This window comes from Impatiens glandulifera, chromosome 2, assembly GCF_907164915.1.
Source record: "Impatiens glandulifera chromosome 2, dImpGla2.1, whole genome shotgun sequence".
Taxonomy (NCBI): Eukaryota; Viridiplantae; Streptophyta; class Magnoliopsida; order Ericales; family Balsaminaceae; genus Impatiens; species Impatiens glandulifera.
In genome coordinates, this window is record NC_061863.1 from 57,604,193 (window position 1) to 57,623,340 (window position 19,148).

Genomic DNA, 19,148 nt, shown 5'->3' on the forward strand with positions numbered 1-19,148 from the left:
GAAAGGGCGGGCTTCTGGGCTTTTGGGTTTTTAGATTTTATTTTTTTTATTGGGCCTACGTGGCCTGCCACGTAGACAGTCGCTGGGAGAATCGCTCTCCCAGTAGCTGTCTGTATCATTTCTCGTTTATTTATGACCTGAACTCAACTTGATTTAACGATTTACCGATTTCATCTCTAACTCAACCCCCGACAATTTATTCATATTTCTATTTCAATAAAATTGCTTAAACACAAAACAAAATTAAAGTTACAAAACTCAACCGAAAAAACTTATAAACGGGTATTTTAAGTCGACCCGATTTTAATATTTTTATTAATTAAGTTAACCTGATTTTGAACCGGACAAAAAGATACATTACATATTCGGATATGTTTGTATTCTATTTGTGTCGTCTTCAAAATTGTCGACCAAGAATTTCCAATTTAATTTATATATGAGTAATGATATATATTTTTTTCTCTTATATTTTTTTTTAAGATATATTTTTTATTTCTTGTTAATTGAGGTAGGTGTTAGTACTCTTATACAACACATTTCTACAGCATCTACCTCATTTAGCAAGAAAAATAAAATATTTTTCTTTCTTTTATATATTTTTTTAAATATATTTTATATTTTTGCCAAATAAGATAAGTCGCATTACAAAGGTGTTATATAATATATATCATTATTCTTTTATATATATATATATATATATATATATATATATATATATATATATATATATATATATATAAAAGAAATTAATTCTTATTGAATTAACTCTTAAAATATTTATATTTTTTTAAGTTAAATATTATTTTATTTTTATTATTTTTTTCTATTTTAATTTTTTTTATTTTTAGATAATAATATTTTTTCTACAACAAAAAATTATATCAAATAAAAGTAAAATTATTTTCATTTTTTGTTTTGATAATTTAAAAAATAATAATTTTGATTACACTAATGATAAAATACTAATTTCTAAATAATTATTCTATTTTATATTAATAATATAAAGAAAAAAATAAACAGAAAACAAGTTGAGATGATTTTTTTTTTAATATAACTTTATTTGTACACATGAATGACTCGTGGTATATATTTATTTATTAAGTACTTTTCATTAATTTACATTTAAGTTTCTCAAAAAAAAAAAGTATTTTGTTATCACTTTTATGTTCATAGTCTTATTTAATCGAATGTTTAAACTTCAAGGACTTTTTTTATTATTTTTCACTAGATTTTCATACATGTTAAAGGGTAAAGTAGACAATTTGGCTAAAGTTATTATTACAACACGACTACTCCACGTGTCTGAAGACCACTGGTAGTCGGTCTAGAACTCTCTAGCTTTCGACGTTCGTCGGAAAATCTAAACGCTCTCTCCGACCACCGCCTCTCTCTCTCTCTCTCTCTCTCTCTCTGAATTTGTCCCTGAGTGGACGAAAATCGTGAAGCTGAACTGAGAGACTGATAAGAGGGTGAGTGAAAGCCGCCATTTTTTGCTATTAAACCATGTATAACAAGTGTAAGTTCAAATTTTCCAGCAGATGTTCAATTGGGTTTCTGTAGCGGTCGCAAATACATATATAGAAAGCTAAAGAGTACTTTGCGTCCAAATCTTGATTCCGGTGCTTTTGGTTTGATAATTATGCTTTTGAACTCAAAATTGAAACATCAAATGTTCAAATTAATATGCTTGTTTAGGTTAATGTTATCTAAACATCTAATTTATGCTTCTATCAACCTAAAGCATGGGTTTTTTATGTTTATATTTGGGTTCTGCTTTTTTCTTGTAAAGCAGATTCATTGTTAATCTGTTTGTTTTGAGCATAAACTAACCAAAACCTTCACTTTCTCCTGATTACACAAAATGCTCTGGGGTTGTAGTCTAAGACGTATATACCTTAATGATGGCCACTTCAGAAGCGTTTCTACGAGGTATATCATGCTCGTTTCCTTGCATCTTCAGTTCTCATTCATATTTTGGGAGGTCAAATGCTTTTTCTTTTCAAGGCAGTGTAATCAGCAGAAGGACGGGAGTTTATTGTTTTAGTACCAAGCAATCTTGTTCTAGAACAATAAAGAATCTTGGGAAGAGTTTTGTTGAACTCTCTAGGGGTGTCAATGGTGGATGGGGTCCTAACGCTTTGAAAACTCGTTTTGATCATTTGAGTTGTAAATGTGAGCAGGCTGAAAACGTTAGAGAGTTAAGTTTTGGTGATGAAAAGGGTACACAGATCCATGGCACAGATGACATTTGGAGCAATAATCAGAAGGCTGAACTTGTTCAGCAGCTGGGTTATGAAAATGGGAATCTTTCATCCCTGGGAAAGGTTGAGAAAGAGGAAAATGTTGATTCCATCGAAGATGAAGCATGGAAGTTGCTGCGAGAATCAGTTGTAAACTATTGTGGAAACCCGATTGGAACAATTGCTGCTAATGACCCTGCAGATTCTAGTATCATGAATTATGATCAAGTTTTCATTCGTGACTTCATACCATCAGGAGTTGCTTTCCTTTTGAAGGGAGAATATGATATTGTTAGAAATTTCATCCTTTATACCCTTCAGCTACAGGTATTGAAAACAAAAACATTTACTTCATTATATCTGTATTATTTACAAAACTAAAAAATGAGATCACTAAAAGAAGCTACTCTCAATTTTCATTTATTGCATTGATTTTATGGTTTTATACATCTTCTGCTGCAGTTTCATCTGCATAAACATGCTTGAGTAGACTGTTGTTGTCTTAAACGATTTGCATCCAAGGATGTTTTAAGGCTTTTATAACAAAAATGTTTAAAATATGAAATGGTGATCCCTTCTTCCTCATTTTCGTGATCTTATCTTGACAACATTGGCAGAGCTGGGAGAAAACCATGGACTGCCATAGTCCTGGTCAAGGGTTGATGCCTGCTAGCTTTAAAGTACGTACAGTGCCACTGGATGGAGATGATTCTGCCACAGAAGAAGTCTTGGATCCGGACTTTGGTGAGGCAGCAATCGGCCGCGTTGCTCCAGTTGATTCGGGTAATTATTTTGTGGTGATCTTTATCATTTGTCAGTGATTAATAGTATATTTCATTGTGTGTTTGATAAAACTGAAAATTAAGTGTTAGAATGTTGAATACTAAAATATTAATTTGGAACTAATGGTGGAAAAGTAATTAATTTACCCTTATAATGACGTGATTTTATTAGTTTTTAAGGGTTAAAGTTGTTTTTTGCATGCTCTTACTAGATTACTAGGTCATTCATAGTTTGCAGAATTAATTTGAGCTGAATCTAAATAGATAAGTGTTTTTATCAAATGAACTTAATTCAGTAAGCTTAAATGCTTAAGTGATTAACACTGTCTTCCTTACTTCTGGTGAATTGGTCCAGGTCTATGGTGGATTATATTGTTGCGAGCGTATGGCAAAGTTACTGGAGATCTTTCAGTTCAGGAGAGGGTTGATGTGCAAACTGGTATCAAGATGATCTTAAAGCTTTGCCTTGCTGATGGTTTTTGTAGGGAATTTCCCTCCTAATCAATCAAAGAACTTAGAAATATAACAGCAAGAAACCAATAAAACAACACAAGATTTGATATCGGAGTTCGACCCAAAAAAGATGGTCTACGTCTCCGTCGAGCTCTGTTACGAACTCGATTCCACTATCACAATTTTAAACGTTTCAGTTACACCTCGTTCTTTATATATATCCCTCACACCTCTAAAATCTCTTACACTCTTGTGTGAATTACTCATATATATATATAAACAACTTGTCCTAACTAACTTAACAAACTTAACAAACTTAAGCCTTTGACACTTTAGTTAGTTGGGCCTATTAAATTTGGGCCTGACCCATCAACTCAATTTCAACAATCTCCACCTTGAGTTGAAGGGTTCTTCTCTTGTTCTAGTGAAATCGAATATGTTCATCACTTCATTGCTCGAAGCCTTCATTGTACTAAATCTCTTGAACTCTAAGCAAATCCAAACAATGTCTGAATTTACTTAGAGGTAGTACCTTGGTTCCAACATCAGCCGGGTTATCTTCTGTTCCAACCTTGTTGATTGAAACCACCCCTTTTGCTATCTTCTCTCGAATGAAATGGTGCTTGATATCCACGTGTTTTGTTCTGTCATGGAACACGGGATTCTTGCACAAGTGTAGTGCACTTTGGCTATCTGTGAACACCGTCGCAGGTCCTTCGAACACCTTCAGTTCTTGCAGCAGACCCTGAATCCACATTGCTTCCTTTACAGCTTCAGTTGCTGCGATATATTCGGCTTCTGTTGTTGATAAGGCCACTACTGATTGCAACTGGCTCTTCCAACTGATACAGTTACCGTTCACCAAAAAATAGAAAGCTGAAGTTGATTTCCTTGAGTCTTTATCTCCTGCATAGTCTGAGTCCACGTAACCAATTACACTAACATCTGCTCCACTTCTTTTCTTGTAACATATCCCCACATTAGTAGTCGAGGCTATGTATCTTAGTAACCACTTCATTGCGAGCCAATGTTCACGGCCTGGACTCGCCATAAACCTGCTCAAGACACTAATCGCATGTGCCAAGTCTGGCCTGGTACAGACCATTGAGTACATCACAGACCCAACTGCACTTGAATACGGAATCTTTTCCATGTAAGTCTGATCTGACCTGGTTTTTGCCGAGTTCACAGACGACATCAGATACTGATTCGTGATCGGCAACTTTGCTGGCTTGGCTCCTCGAATTTCGAATTTGTCAATCACCTTCTCGAGATACCCTTGCTGGCCGAGAGTCATTACACCATTCTTCCTGTCTCTCTTAATCCTTATCCCAAGAATCTTAGCAGCTTTGCCTAAGTCCTTCATATCGAACTCGGAACTTAGAACAATTTTCAACTTTTTCACACTTGAAGCTTGTTTGCTGATTAGTAGCATATCATCTACATATAGCAGAAGATAATCAACTTCAAGTATATTCTTCCCTCTAAAGTATAAACAAGTATCATAGCTACTCCTCATAAAGCCTTGTTGAGTAATAAACGCATCAAACCGTAAATACCACTGCCTTGGTGATTGTTTGAGTCCATACAACGACTTCTTAAGCAAACACACCATGTTCTTCTCTTGCTGAACTTTGAACCCTTCTGGCTGCTCCATGTAGATGGTTTCCTCTAAATTTCCATGAAGAAACGCAGTCTTAACATCCATCTGTTCTAACTCAAGATCGAACTGAGTTACCAGCGAGAGCATTATCCGAATGGTTTTGTACTTAACAACTGGTGAGAAGATCTCATTATAGTCCACTCCTTCCTTTTGAGAGAACCCTTTAGCAACTAATCTTGCTTTGTACTTGACCCCCTCTTGAATCGAAATACCTTCCTTGATCTTATAGATCCACCTGCACTTGATTACAGATTGTTTGACAGGCCTTGGAACAATCTCCCAAGTTGAATTCTTATAAAGTGAATTCATTTCTTCCTTCATAGCTTCCATCCACTTGGATCTATCACTAGAACTTAAAGCCTCTTTGAAATTTTCCGGCTCAATTTTGTCTAACTCAACTGCTGTCATAAACGCATATGCCAACATATCGGTATAAGCTGAGAACCCATACCTCTGGATGGGTTTTGGTTGCCTCCTTTCCCTGTCCCTTGCGAGTTGATAACTAGCTTCCGATTGAGCTGTAATTTCCTCGTCTTGTGTCACAACAGGTTCAACATCTGTACCAGTAAATTCCTCCTGATTATCAGCAACCATTTCAGTGTTTTGATCTGAAATCAATGGCTCCACCTGACCATGATCCCCTGCATTAATCTCCACTTGACCAGTCCCCTGCTCGCTTTTACCCAAGTCACCTTGATTAGATTGATTCTGAGAGAGACACACAAACTCCTCTTCATTGAATACTACGTCCCTGCTGTTTATGGTTTTAAAACCACCAGACTGTTTTAACCACAGCCTATAACCTTTCACTCCTTGAGGATACCCAAGAAACACACACTTCACACTTCTTGGCTCTAATTTGCCTTCTTTTTGATGAGCGAAGGCTGTACATCCAAATGGTCTAAGATGAGACAAATCTGGAGGTTTACCTGTCCACATTTCTTCAGGAGTTTTGAACTCAATTGCTGTCGACGGACATCGATTCACCAAATATGCTGCTGTCATTACAGCTTCTCCCCAGAAAGACTTAGACAAACCTGCCCCGAAAAGCATGCATCGAGACTTATCTAACAAAGTCCGATTCATTCGCTCAGCAACGCCGTTTTGCTGGGGTGTGGATCGAACTGTTCTATGTCTTTGAACCCCTAGCTCACGACAATGACTATCAAACATTTCGTTGCAAAACTCTAACCCATTATCTGTTCTTAGGATCTTTAATTTTCTACCTGTCAGATTCTCAACCAAAGTCTGCCATGTTTTGAACTTCTCAAAAGCATCACTTTTGTGTTTCAATAGATAAACCCATACTTTACGAGAATAATCATCTACGATTGACAAGAAATACGAGTTACCTCCATGCGTCGATGTTTTCTCAGGACCCCATAAGTCTGAATGGACATACTCCAACACGCCCTTGGACTTATGAACCCCGGTCTTAAATTTCTGCCGATGCTGCTTGCCTAACACGCAATGCTCGCAAAAGTTTAGACCCTTGACTCTATCTGAGCCTAATATATTCTTGTCGCTGAGAATCTGCAAACCCTTCTCACTGATGTGACCGAGCCTCCGATGCCATATCGTGGCCTTCCTGTCTTCATCTGAAACTATAAGTGCAGACTGTCTCGACACAGTTTCACCAATCAGCTGATACAAACCTTCTTGCTTGATACCTTGCATCATTAACCTGTTTTCCTTCATTATCTTCATCTTCCCCGACACTATCTGATTTGTGTATCCCAAGTCATCAAGAATCCCGAGAGAGACGAGGTTTCGTGACAGCTGAGGCACGAACCTGACTTGTTTCAGAACCCTTACAACACCATCGAACATTTTTATGCTGACATCTCCAATACCTTCTACTTGACATGCATTGCTATTTCCCATCAGCACCTTGCAACCATTCAGTTTCTGGAAATTAGAGATCCAATCTTTTCTGTACGTCATGTGGAAAGTACAACCGGAATCAAGAACCCAGTCCCTCCTAGTATCTTCCATTGACGCCATTAAGACCTCTCCACTATCATAGCCATCACCATAATTCGCTGATTCTTTAGTCTCCACTTGCTTTTTCTTGTTATCTTTTAGCCAGCTATAGCAATGGTTTCGAAGATGACCAACCTTTCCACAATGATAGCATTTTCTTGTTTCCGTAGATTCTGATTGTGATGTTTTGCTTTTCTTGTCTTTCGATTTGTTATTGGTGCGAGGTTGCCCTTTGAAGAAGTTTTTCCCTTTGGCCATGTAATTCTCACCATTCGAACTCGCTTTCTTTTCTGTTCTTAATTCCAACTCTCTCGACTTCAATGCCGAAATCACCTCTTCAAGAGTGATACTTGTTCGTCCATATTTGATCGCATTACGGACTTCTTTGTAGGATTCGGGAAGAGAGTTGAGGATGATTATTGCCTGGTTTTCATTGCTCATTGCTTCGTTCTCGCCTGAGTTTGCCAACTCGATATTGAGTTTCAAGAACTCATCAAGATTTTGAGTAAGAGTCTTTTCTTGCATCATCTTGTAACTGAACAGCCTTTCCTTCAAGTAAATCTTGTTAATCAAAGATTTGGATTGGAACAGCTCGTCTAGGCGCCTCCACATCGATGCCGGAGTCTTCTCATTGTCTATCAACCGAATTACAGAATCTGAGAGATGGAAAATGATTGTACCAATCGCTGTCTCCGTCATCTCGATCTTTTGATCTTTATTCATCTCCATTGGCCACGAGACTGGTTCTTCTAGAGTTCGCAGAAGATGCTGCTGTGCCAAGAGAGCCCTGATTTTCCGCTGCCAAATGCGAAAATCTCCATTGCCATCGAATTTGTCAATGTCAGTCTTCATGCTTGAGATGGACTGCCACTGGAATTCCCAAGGTACTGTTTTCTGTGTTGATCTCTTTCTTGTATAATATTGAACCTTGTCCACTTTGTCTCTTTCTGCGCCTGAGCCGGAATCTTCCTTATCCGTATCACTAGCCAGCATTAAAGACCTTTCCAAGATTCTTCAAGATTCTTCAAGATTGATTCTAATCTTGCCCAAACCGAGCTCTGATACCACTGTAGGGAATTTCCCTCCTAATCAATCAAAGAACTTAGAAATATAACAGCAAGAAACCAATAAAACAACACAAGATTTGATATCGGAGTTCGACCCAAAAAAGATGGTCTACGTCTCCGTCGAGCTCTGTTACGAACTCGATTCCACTATCACAATTTTAAACGTTTCAGTTACACCTCGTTCTTTATATATATCCCTCACACCTCTAAAATCTCTTACACTCTTGTGTGAATTACTCATATATATATATAAACAACTTGTCCTAACTAACTTAACAAACTTAACAAACTTAAGCCTTTGACACTTTAGTTAGTTGGGCCTATTAAATTTGGGCCTGACCCATCAACTCAATTTCAACAGTTTTGATATGTTCCCTACATTACTAGTGACAGATGGTTCATGTATGATTGATCGACGAATGGGAATCCATGGCCACCCTCTTGAAATTCAGGTAAAGTGGTTATATAATCTAGAATAGAAGTGCATTCTACTAATATAAAAAAAATGGTATTTGTAGGCATTGTTCTATTCTGCTTTACTTTGTGCTCGTGAGATGCTTGCCCCCGAGGATGGTTCGGCTGACTTAATCAGGGCACTTAACAATCGTCTGGTGGCGCTGTCATTTCACATAAGAGAGTATTACTGGATTGATATGAGAAAGGTCAATGAAATATATCGGTACAAGACAGAGGAATATTCGTACGATGCGGTTAACAAATTCAATATTTACCCAGATCAGATCCCACCTTGGCTAGTGGAATGGATGCCTACTACCGGAGGCTATCTGATTGGAAACTTACAGCCAGCTCATATGGACTTCCGTTTCTTTGCTTTGGGAAACTTGTGGTCTGTAATAAGCAGTCTTACGACCGTGGATCAGTCCCATGCTATACTGGATCTTATTGAAGCAAAATGGTCAGACCTGGTCGCTGATATGCCTTTCAAGATATGTTATCCTGCTCTTGAAGAACAGGAATGGCGTATCATTACTGGAAGTGATCCCAAGAACACGTAACAATCTGTCGTTACCCATAATCGTTACAATTTGTTTTCTTTCCAATTCTCTATGTTGTTTGTGTTTCTAATATTGTTTCTCTTCATTCCTGTTTTAAACGCAGTCCATGGTCCTATCATAATGGTGGTTCCTGGCCAACTCTTCTTTGGCAGGTAAGTTGATGCTGTATAGAATAGATGTTCATTATGCTTCCTAAAGCTGCACCAAATGCTCGTTTTACTTCCTCAACTTGTGTTAGACATAGTTTTTCTTTCCACCCAAACCGAAACATGTTTCTTCTAACCCGGCAAGATTAAATTATAGTCATTTTTATCATTAGTTAGTCCCATATCATATCAAGGCATCGCAGTTTTTACCTGAAGATGAATCCATTTTATCTTATTTTCTAGATTTTGTCTGATCTTCATCTTGAATTATAGTCATTTTTATCATAGATTGATTATCCATGTTGTTTGGTTTAGCAAGCGGTTATTTATTTGATTTGTTTGTTACTGGGATTTTCAGCTGACGGTGGCCTGCATAAAAATGAACCGTCCAGAGATTGCTGAAAAGGCTGTAGCTATAGCAGAGAAGCGGCTGCGTAGAGATAAGTGGCCGGAATATTATGACACAAAGCGGGGCAGACTTATTGGGAAACAAGCACATCTCTTCCAGACATGGTCAATTGCAGGGTATCTAGTGGCAAAGCACCTCCTTGCCAACCCAGCTTCGGCTAAGATCCTGGTTAACCCAGAGGATTCGGAGCTGGTCAATGCCTTTTCTTGCATGCTCAGTGCCAGCCCAAGGAAGAAACGCGGCCAAAAAGCAGCGCCAAACCAGAGCTTCATCGTATAATTCTCTGTTTTCGACCCATAGTAAGCAACTCCATATATTAACCCCATAATAGAACATAATAAACATATTAATTACAAATTTCAACTGCTGTGTATAAACAATCTGTTATACCTTGTAGTAGAATTAGGTATAAATCTTGAATTATATTGAGATGAGAAGTGAAGAATTGATGAAGGGAGAAAGAACCCTAACTGCTAGGGAGAATACAATAAGAAGAGATAGAATTTCTAACTAAATCATTTCCTAACATTTCTAAACAACCAATACTCTATTTATAACCCTAATATTCTTTCCCCTTGTATCATTACCCTCTCCTTCACTTCGTTCGTCCGCGAACGACAATAGTCGAAGGTTCCGTTGAAACTCTAAAACATCTGGTGGCTCTTCGAACCATATGAATAGACGAAATTGTTTCTTTAGGCTATCGGGTGGTTCTTCAAACCATACAAACTGTCCCACAAGATTTATCAATTGTAGCCCATAAGAACAATTACAAAACTCTGCATCAGGTGGTTCTTCAAACCATAATAAGTACTTGCATCTCATCCATGTTTTATGCCATAAAAGTGTCTGAAAACAAGATCCAATGTCCTGTAACTTCTCGAACCACAAAATCTGGACGCAATTTGGACTTGGCGCTAAGTATGCTTGAGAAATGGGATCAAACGCCAACATCCTATCTTCAAGGCCCAAAACATCTTCAAACATTTTTTCAATTTCAGCTTCTCCCAAGTCACCCCGATAATGATCATCATTTTCAACGTAGGTTGACTTTGGCTTCTCTCGGTCATCGTACACTAGGGAGACTTGCAATTGAATAAACGAAGAACATGAATTATCGTAAACTTCTTCATCAAGATTGAGATTGTCGTATTTTGTATCATTAGTATGTGGAGTCTCCATTTCTTTTTCATAACAAAAGCCGTCGAAAGGAGGCTCGTCTTCCACTTTAGAACAATTGTCATCAAAAGGGGTTTCATCTTTGTTAGGAGCCGGCTGTATCAATGGGGAAGACGTCGATTGTCCTAGATCTTCTACAGGTTGATAGTAATCTTCCACTAACTCATCGGATTCAAAGATCAATTTTTGACGATCATTTTTCCACTTTTGCCTTGTTTTTTCTTCATCAGCCTTTTGTTTCCGCCTTTTTATTTCGTCATCGATCCTCCATGATTTTAACAAGTCGGTTATTTGTCCACACTGTTCCGCGATTAACTCCCACGGTTCTGGATGCACTTTCTTTTGTATATGTCGGATATCGTCCCTTGCACATGACCCAAACTCACGTCGCAATAGTTGTTTCAGCTCTTTCCACGTCAATCCTTTGCTGAGAGTTTTCATGACCACATGTTCCCTAAGCCATTGTAATGCCTTTTCCCTCATGTGAGTTGTCGCAAGATGCACCTCGTCTTCTTCAAGCGTATCGTTAACCCGAAAAAATCTTTCAGCCTCATAAATCCAGTCTTCGACATTTTCAACAGATTCTCCAAAGAATTTGGGAAAAATCATTTTCAAATGAACCACACCATATTTCAATTGAACTTTTTAATTAATGTTACAGCCTAAGGAGCAGGTACTGACCCTGAGCAGCTGAATCAGTAAGGAAGAGTACCAGCTACAGCAGTATGGAGCAGGTAAGGAGTAGGTAATGAACAGGTCTTTCTGATACAACCTGTCCCCTTTTTAATTGCTCAGTCAGAATTTTTCTCTTTAAGAGTACGATTGGAACACAATACAAAAATCAACCCTATCTTCAAGCTAAGCAATCACACAATAACCATAACCCGAAAGCAGTACTTGGTTCTCTATCGGCCTCTCAAAAATTTAAATCAGGAATCAAACCTGATTTACGAAGTCTTCTTTCCGGTTGACAAACCGGAAGTTGGAATGTTGTCGTTTATCTGAAAGTGGTGGTTCGTGACTATAGAGTTAGGGTTTCGGTCTCATCTGCATTGTTACGACGACGCCTATAATCTCAAGTTCCATACTACCTTCTTCACTGTCCTCAGACGAACACCGACTCTGATCTCTGTAACAATCGGAAAACAGGAACGACGTTGACGGTCGCTAGGTTTAACAAAGGCGAATCGCAATCATGTGAATATCGTGAACTCGGATTCGCGATCGCGCCAAAAGAATAAACAGTTCTGCGACGATCTTCATCTTCTCTGGAGCACTTCTTCTTCAGTGATTCGATTAGTAATCTTGTGAACTGATTCTAAGCAGCGACTACGGAACAGGACGCAAATACAAATCTGTTTCAGGTATAAACCTCCATTTGTACACACTATTTTGCCAAGAACGAGCTCTGATACCAGTGTTATACCTTGTAGTAGAATTAGGTATAAATCTTGAATTATATTGAGATGAGAAGTGAAGAATTGATGAAGGGAGAAAGAACCCTAACTGCTAGGGAGAATACAATAAGAAGAGATAGAATTTCTAACTAAATCATTTCCTAACATTTCTAAACAACCAATACTCTATTTATAACCCTAATATTCTTTCCCCTTGTATCACAATCAATCCTCTTGGCTCTAGATTTGATCGAGAATATAAATGTATGGCGTGTCCACTTTGACTTACACTGTTATATTCATACGTGATAACATTAGTTCACAATAAAGCTAATTAAAACATCTCAAAGTTTACACTTTCGATGTTGTCGCCTCCAGCACTCTCCAACTTCTCTAGTGGGGCTATTTCTGATGTGGCACCACTAAGCCCGTCCATTTTAGGTATCTCTGGAGGTGTCTCACATCGGACTAGCGCCCAATTCAGTCCTTGGAAGAAAGGGTGCATTTTAATCTCTGCCGCCCCTTTTCCAGAGCCAAGCCGGTTCTCTGGATCTTTTACTAGCAAACCTCTTATCATGCCCCTTGCATGAGAACTAATAGTAGGGAACTCTGGAAACTTGAGGCTCAAGGAAACCGAATTTGCCAAAGTGTCCTCGGTTGTAGGACCCTTAAAGGGAGTTTTCCCATATAGCAACTCGAACATAAAGATCCCAAAAGTCCACCAATCAACAGCGCTTCCATGGCCATCTCCTTTCACAATTTCCGGAGCTAGGTACTCGTGGGTCCCGACAAATGAGTTTGATCTGGCTGTTGTGGGCTCAACCACGAGCTGGGGCAGAGACTGGGTAGCCAAGTCTGTGGCTCTAAGCTTTTGGGATTTTGATGTAATTGAAAGAAATTTAGGGGTGAAGCAAGGGACTTGCCATGATGGTTGGAGGCATAAAGGGTGCATTATGCAGCTGGCATCTGAGCACGGGATCGAGGTGGAGCGTGTTTTCGGTGATGATGACGACTTGACCAGAGTCGGATTGACAGCACATCGAAGGGAGAGGTCAAAGTCGGCAAGCATGATATGACCATCTTCACGAACAAGGACATTTTCGGGCTTCAAATCTCGATAGACAACTCCAAGCATGTGTAGATACTCCAACGCCACAAGGACTTCAGCCACGTAAAATCTAATACCCACAAAAAAACAGATAAATAAAACACTAATCCAACAAACAAACCCAATTGATAAATCTACGTACCTGGCTGCATGCTCGGAGAAATACTTGTCAGGCTGTTTTTGCCTAAGAACGTGAAGATCTCCTCCGGGGCAATACTCCATAGCCAAGCAAGAATACTTATCGGTTGTGAAATAACGAAACAATGTAGGGAGAAACGGATGATCTAGCATTTGCATGATCTCTCTTTCTGTCTGAGCCCTAAGCATCTTCTTCTTTCCAGACAAAAATGCATTATCCATCACTTTTAAAGCAAACAGGCAGTTGGTGCCCACTAACTCAGCTAGGTAAACCGTCGCAATATCCCCAGAACCGAGTCTCTTGAGGAGTTTGAAATGTTTCAGGCTTAACACTCCTTTGTTTTGTTTCTGAACAGATCTAATGGCTTCCCATCTCAAGTCTTTCGACATGTGTGGCCTATACCCGCTACGACTCGATCCACTCAATCCGCTATCATCACTAATGCTCGTGCTAGTACTAATGCTACTTTTTGAGTTTTGAGATGTACTTCCTTCTGGAAAAAGTGAAATCTTCACTAAATTTCCCTTCTTAACGTCGGGGATAGGAAAACCATAATCGCCCGTTTCTACTACAACCGCTCTGTACAATCTTTTGATAGTTCCAGCTTCTTTGACTTCTGAAAACCTTACAGGTTTTGAGGATCTCTTTAAAGCAGCCATCTCTGAAGCTTGAGAAATGCAGAGCCCTCTTAATGCCTGCTTTAAATTGACTGAGTCTGGAATTCCAATTCCAGATTGGTGAGAAACACCGGGTTTGATCGGTCTTTTACCTAAATTAACGATAACTGGAGACTGACGAAGACCCTTCCGCACACTTCTGACGTCCAGTGACTCGAAAAGTTGGTGAATGTCATCTTCAATCGAGTATTTAGTGCGATCGGTGTGAAACAACTTGCGGGTTCTAGCATGTTCATCTATTTCAACAATTTCACAAGTACTACCAGACATGTCTTCCATCTTAACCGCGGTTAGCCAATGCTAACCCATGACTGTAGATATAAGATGAAGAGAATTTGTCAAAAGATGAACAAAATCCATTGTTTTTCCATGTGTTAATGAGGTGCAGTGTCAATTATCATACAGCTCTATAGACAGTTGAAGTTTAAACAAGATGTGGGAAACCTCCATTAATGCAATAGCAACCACTTTCCCCACATCAATTTAAAAACAACGATAGCTACATACTTGACAAAAAAATAAAAATATCCCACCATCCCACCATATGAATGGAACAGAATTTGAATAGACTGGTGTAAGACTAGATCAAGAAAATGGGCTTATACACAACTTCTTCATTTAGCTAATAGATCGACAAAAATGGTAATCTGGCTGATAAAAAGATTGAAGCTTGCACAAAACGGAACGAAACCCAAATCAGTTCGATCAAATTCAAATTTAAATTCAGTAAAGCAAGACAAAACGAAGAAAAGAAAACAGCAAACGTCTGAAATGGAATTTGAGGAGGAAATTACCAGGATAAGTGAAAACCCCCTTAGCTATTTGCTTGTTCTTAGGTCGGTTTGCACTTTGGTAAAGAGAGAAAGAGAGAGAGAGAGAGTTGGGAAATGAATGAGGAGAGGGGAGCGGAGACAAATTGAAGTTTCGGTCGTTGAAAATCACGAGAAACATCACTGTATGTTTCCTCCCTCTATAATTTTGGCGGAAAGAAAAAGAAAAGTTGGTCTCTTGGTTGAGTGTGAGTGTGAGTGTGAGTGTGAGTGTGAGTGTGAGTGTGAGTGTGAGTGTGAGTGTGTGTGAGAGAGAGAGGGAGGTGACACAAGAAAACTGGTGGTTTGGAAACAGAGATTCCTTTAATTTGATTGCAGAGATTTTTCTACTTCCAGTTTCATTCGAATTGGAAAGATTGGTACTATCAAATTACAGGTGTTTTGCCTTTTTTTTATAATTCAAGATCGTTTTATTTATTACGATTAGAATCAATAATTGGCGCGCTAATTTACAGAGTATTAGACCTGAATGGTATGGGCTTTGGATTATCATCAATTGATTATCAAAATATATAGAATAATTTGAGAATAGTTGACAATGATAATCTTGAAATTTTGTGCTATATAGCCAGCCAATCAATATTATTATGTATATTGAACTCACTAACAAAGGTTAAGGTTGCGTCATTTCATGTGTTTGGCATATTCAAAACTTTAGTTTTCATGTGTTTGGCATATTCAAAACTTCAGTTCATCTTTATCTTTTTTTATTTTATTTTTTTCAAATTGAAATAAATTATAAATAACCCAATTAAACCACTGGGTCATCACAACCCAAGCTCATAAGATAACGTTAAAATATTATACTCTAATAGAAACTTTTACGAGTATCTTCTGAGTTTGAGTTACCTGTAAATATCTGATTTCTGCGCTACAAATCTATATTTATAATTTTAAATATAAACTACATCTAAATTGAAAAAATACATCATTTATGCTACCCGAATCCAATATTAAGGTTCTTATTGATCGCGTCAAATATTGAATTCCTTGCAGGATTGGGATACTACATTGAGGAAATTTCAACAGAAGTTATTTATTATTTTATTGGTTAATATCAAATTTGTCTATAAGTTTGGATAAGATTTTCAAAAGGAAAAAAGCTCACTTAGACGTATATACTAATACAACTAGCTCACTTAGACGTATATACTAATACAACTAGCTCACTTAGACATATGTACTAATAAAAGATCATTTAAACATATGTACTATCAAAAATTGGTTCATTTAGCCTCTTTTAATAACCATGGTTAACTTTTATTTTTAAATTTATATATTTATTAATTAAATATTAATATATTTTCTCTCTCCTTCTTTTTCATTAATTAAACAAGGTAATTTATTTTATTATTAAATTTTTTATTATTTTAATATTAATTTCACTTTTATATTTATCTTCTTTTTTTATTAGTTTTTGTTTCTCATATTTCTTAAATTCTCATTTTTTTTTTTAATTTAACAACTTATTTATGAGTTTTATGTTCTACTATAATATTTTTTTGAAGGTTTTTTTTATTTAATTTAATATAATAAAAATAAAAAAGGGTTTTGTCTTATTTAGTTTAATATAAATAAAAATGAAATTAATAATTTTTATTTAATTTTTATTCACGACTTATATTAGTAAAGGAATTATTTTGTCTAATATTTGATTATTACTTTTTTAGTGTTCGATGAATAAGCTTTTATTATTATTCAATTCTTAATTAATTTATTTTTGTGTTAAAAAATTTTTTTATTAAAAGAATTTTGATTGTTATATTCAATTATTGGGATTAAACAATTTTAAAATAATTAATAATTAATGTGAATATAAAAAAATATAAAAAAAAAAGAAATATAGAATTAAAATAATTAATGATGAATACTCGTATATATAAAATAAAATTAAAATAATCAATCATAAATACTCATATAAAAATAATAATAAAATATAAAAAAGATAAAAATAGAGGATTCATTTATTAGTAATAAATGAAATAATAAATGAAAAGGAGTGAGAGAAAATATATTAATATTTAATTAATAAATATATAAATTTAAAAATAAAAGTTAACCATGGTTACTAAAAAAGGCTAAATGAGCCAATTTTTGATAGTACGTACGTTCAAATAACTTTTTATTAGTACATACGTTTAAGTGAGCTAGTTGTACAAGTACATACGTCTAAGTGAGCTTTTTTCCTTTTCAAAATGTATTCACAAACTAATTAATAAAATTGTTATTTGTATTCAAAGTTTTGTAAATTTATGTCATATTTATTTAATAAAATGTGTTCATTGTTTGGCATGTTGAGATTTAAACTCTTAACTTAATGGTGGAAGAATTATTTATTTGGCAACAAAATATTATTGTTATAAAAATAAGTTTTTTTTAAAATATAACATTTTCATAACTTAGTTTATTAAACAAATTATTATAATATTTTTTCAATAATATAATTTATTATCTTCAAATAATTAGTTAATATATTTAAACTTAAAAAATAAAATATTTGCTACATTTTATTTCCAAACTTTTAATATATATATATATATATATATATATATATATATATATATATATATATATATTATACAATGGTTTGATAAATAATTAAAAAATAAATAAATAAATTGTTCTAAATTGATTTAAAAATTAAAAAAACATTTTTAATATTTAAAATACTGGGACATTAGAAAATATGGAGTGACATTAGACAATATGGAGTGACATTAAAAAAATGTATAAAAACACTCATTTAAATATTAGACAAATGAAATTATAAAATTATTATATATAATATAATATAAGAAGATTAAAAAATGACAAAATTTAGAACATTATAGCTAATAAGTGTCTAGTACTTTTGGACTAACCTATAGTTTTCAACTTTTTAAATGGGTGATTTTAAATAATATATATATATATATATATATATATTGAAATTTTAAAAATAATATATTATAAATACTTTATTTTATAAATTAAAAAAATAAACTATATTACAAAAATATATATTGATTTGTTTAATTGTTAGTTGGTGAAAGATTATATTTTAAATAATTATTCTTATAATACAACTTTTAACAACATTTTTCCCATTAAAGTCTTTGAATCTAGGAGTTTTACTTTAGGTTTAAACTTCTACATTACATTACATCTTATAGGTAGTTCATATATCTTATATTTATGGAAACAAGATAATTTTAATACAAGAATTCTCTAATCAAACAAATTAGAGTGTTACAAAGCTCACCGAAGCCAAAATAGGACCACGAGTATGATGGGTATTTATATTTATACTTACCAACGGTATGCTATAAATAGATAGTAGGCTCCATTAATAATTCAATTTAATAATAAATCAAAATATTTAAATTTTAATCAAATAACTTGCAGTAAAAGAAAATTAAAATATAAAGTGGAGTGGAGTGGAGTGCTAAAATTTAATAATACTTGACTTTATCAACCAAAATATAATTATATTTAAAAAAATAAACATATTAGAAGTAATATTTTATGAAATCCAATTTTAAAAGTGACAATAAAATATAGGTTCAGCAGCATTGGATAGAGAAAAATGTGGCAAAAACACATAGTGCCCTACAAAATATAGATTATTATTTTTGTTTATGTAATTGCCCTAATTGACTTTCACTTTTGGTGAATATATCTGCTTTTAAGCTGTAAAGGTTACAAAAGTCATTGATTAGTAATTATGATAATTAAACACTCCTCCTCCAGCCGAATTATTTGATACCAATTGAATTCCACACTCAATCAAGTTCAAAAGGCTTAAGTAACATATGTAATAATGTTTTTTTATTATTATTAATTTTATATAAAATTATATGTATTTATTTTACAATCCATACATTAGTCCACAAGTGTTGAACAGTAATATCACATGGTATTGAATGGCCCAAAATTGTACAAGTTATAATAATAATAATTTGGGCCTTGATGTAGAAAGAAAAGGCCTGTCGTGGACTTGTCCCTTTTCATTTATCCTTACCTTAGAACGAGGGACTCAAACTCTCCTCCACCACCCACATATATTCCATCGGTTTATTT

General features: G+C 35.3%; 2 protein-coding genes across 7 annotated transcripts; one reads left to right on the forward strand and one right to left on the reverse strand.

Moving 5' to 3' along the window:
- Nucleotides 1-1,301: 1,301 nt before the first annotated feature.
- Nucleotides 1,302-12,647, forward strand: LOC124927469 (alkaline/neutral invertase E, chloroplastic-like). 5 transcript variants are annotated; one of them, XM_047467885.1, is made up of 10 exons: nt 1,302-1,516; nt 1,879-1,929; nt 2,005-2,567; nt 2,858-3,023; nt 3,378-3,498; nt 8,550-8,640; nt 8,707-9,200; nt 9,308-9,356; nt 9,709-10,135; nt 12,557-12,647. In XM_047467885.1, exons 2-9 carry the CDS (start codon nt 1,899-1,901, stop codon nt 10,036-10,038), a joined length of 1,845 nt encoding a protein of 614 aa, XP_047323841.1. In that variant the 5' UTR covers nt 1,302-1,516; nt 1,879-1,898; the 3' UTR covers nt 10,039-10,135; nt 12,557-12,647. The 5 variants fall into 5 exon arrangements, with proteins under 5 accessions (XP_047323841.1, XP_047323838.1, XP_047323839.1 ...); XM_047467886.1 differs by having other exon boundaries at nt 1,305-1,469; XM_047467882.1 differs by having other exon boundaries at nt 1,879-2,567.
- LOC124927471 (serine/threonine-protein kinase KIPK2-like) lies at nt 10,088-15,299 on the reverse strand. Of its 2 annotated transcripts, XR_007098410.1 has the most exons (4): nt 15,054-15,299; nt 13,586-14,570; nt 12,562-13,513; nt 10,088-10,140 (listed from the first exon to the last, which is right to left on the reverse strand). XR_007098410.1 is itself a non-coding variant. In XM_047467887.1 (3 exons), the coding sequence occupies exons 2-3, from the start codon at nt 14,536-14,538 to the stop codon at nt 12,670-12,672; spliced, it is 1,797 nt and encodes a 598-aa protein (XP_047323843.1). In that variant the 5' UTR covers nt 14,539-14,570; nt 15,054-15,299; the 3' UTR covers nt 12,557-12,669. The 2 variants fall into 2 exon arrangements, 1 of the variants encoding a protein (XP_047323843.1); XM_047467887.1 differs by lacking the exon at nt 10,088-10,140 and having other exon boundaries at nt 12,557-13,513.
- Between the last annotated feature and the right edge of the window lie 3,849 nt (nt 15,300-19,148).

Excerpts from the sequence above, each read along its gene's own strand:
- LOC124927469 (XM_047467882.1), top strand. The coding sequence starts at position 1,899 with ATGATGGCCACTTCAGAAGCGTTTCTACGAGGTATATCATGCTCGTTT. Across the intron at positions 8,641-8,706 it reads GCCACCCTCTTGAAATTCAG|GCATTGTTCTATTCTGCTTT; the intron begins GTAAAGTGGTTA and ends TGGTATTTGTAG. Across the intron at positions 9,357-9,708 it reads GGCCAACTCTTCTTTGGCAG|CTGACGGTGGCCTGCATAAA; the intron begins GTAAGTTGATGC and ends TGGGATTTTCAG.
- LOC124927471 (XM_047467887.1), bottom strand. The coding sequence starts at position 14,538 with ATGGAAGACATGTCTGGTAGTACTTGTGAAATTGTTGAAATAGATGAA. Across the intron at positions 13,514-13,585 it reads TTCTCCGAGCATGCAGCCAG|ATTTTACGTGGCTGAAGTCC; the intron begins GTACGTAGATTT and ends TGTGGGTATTAG.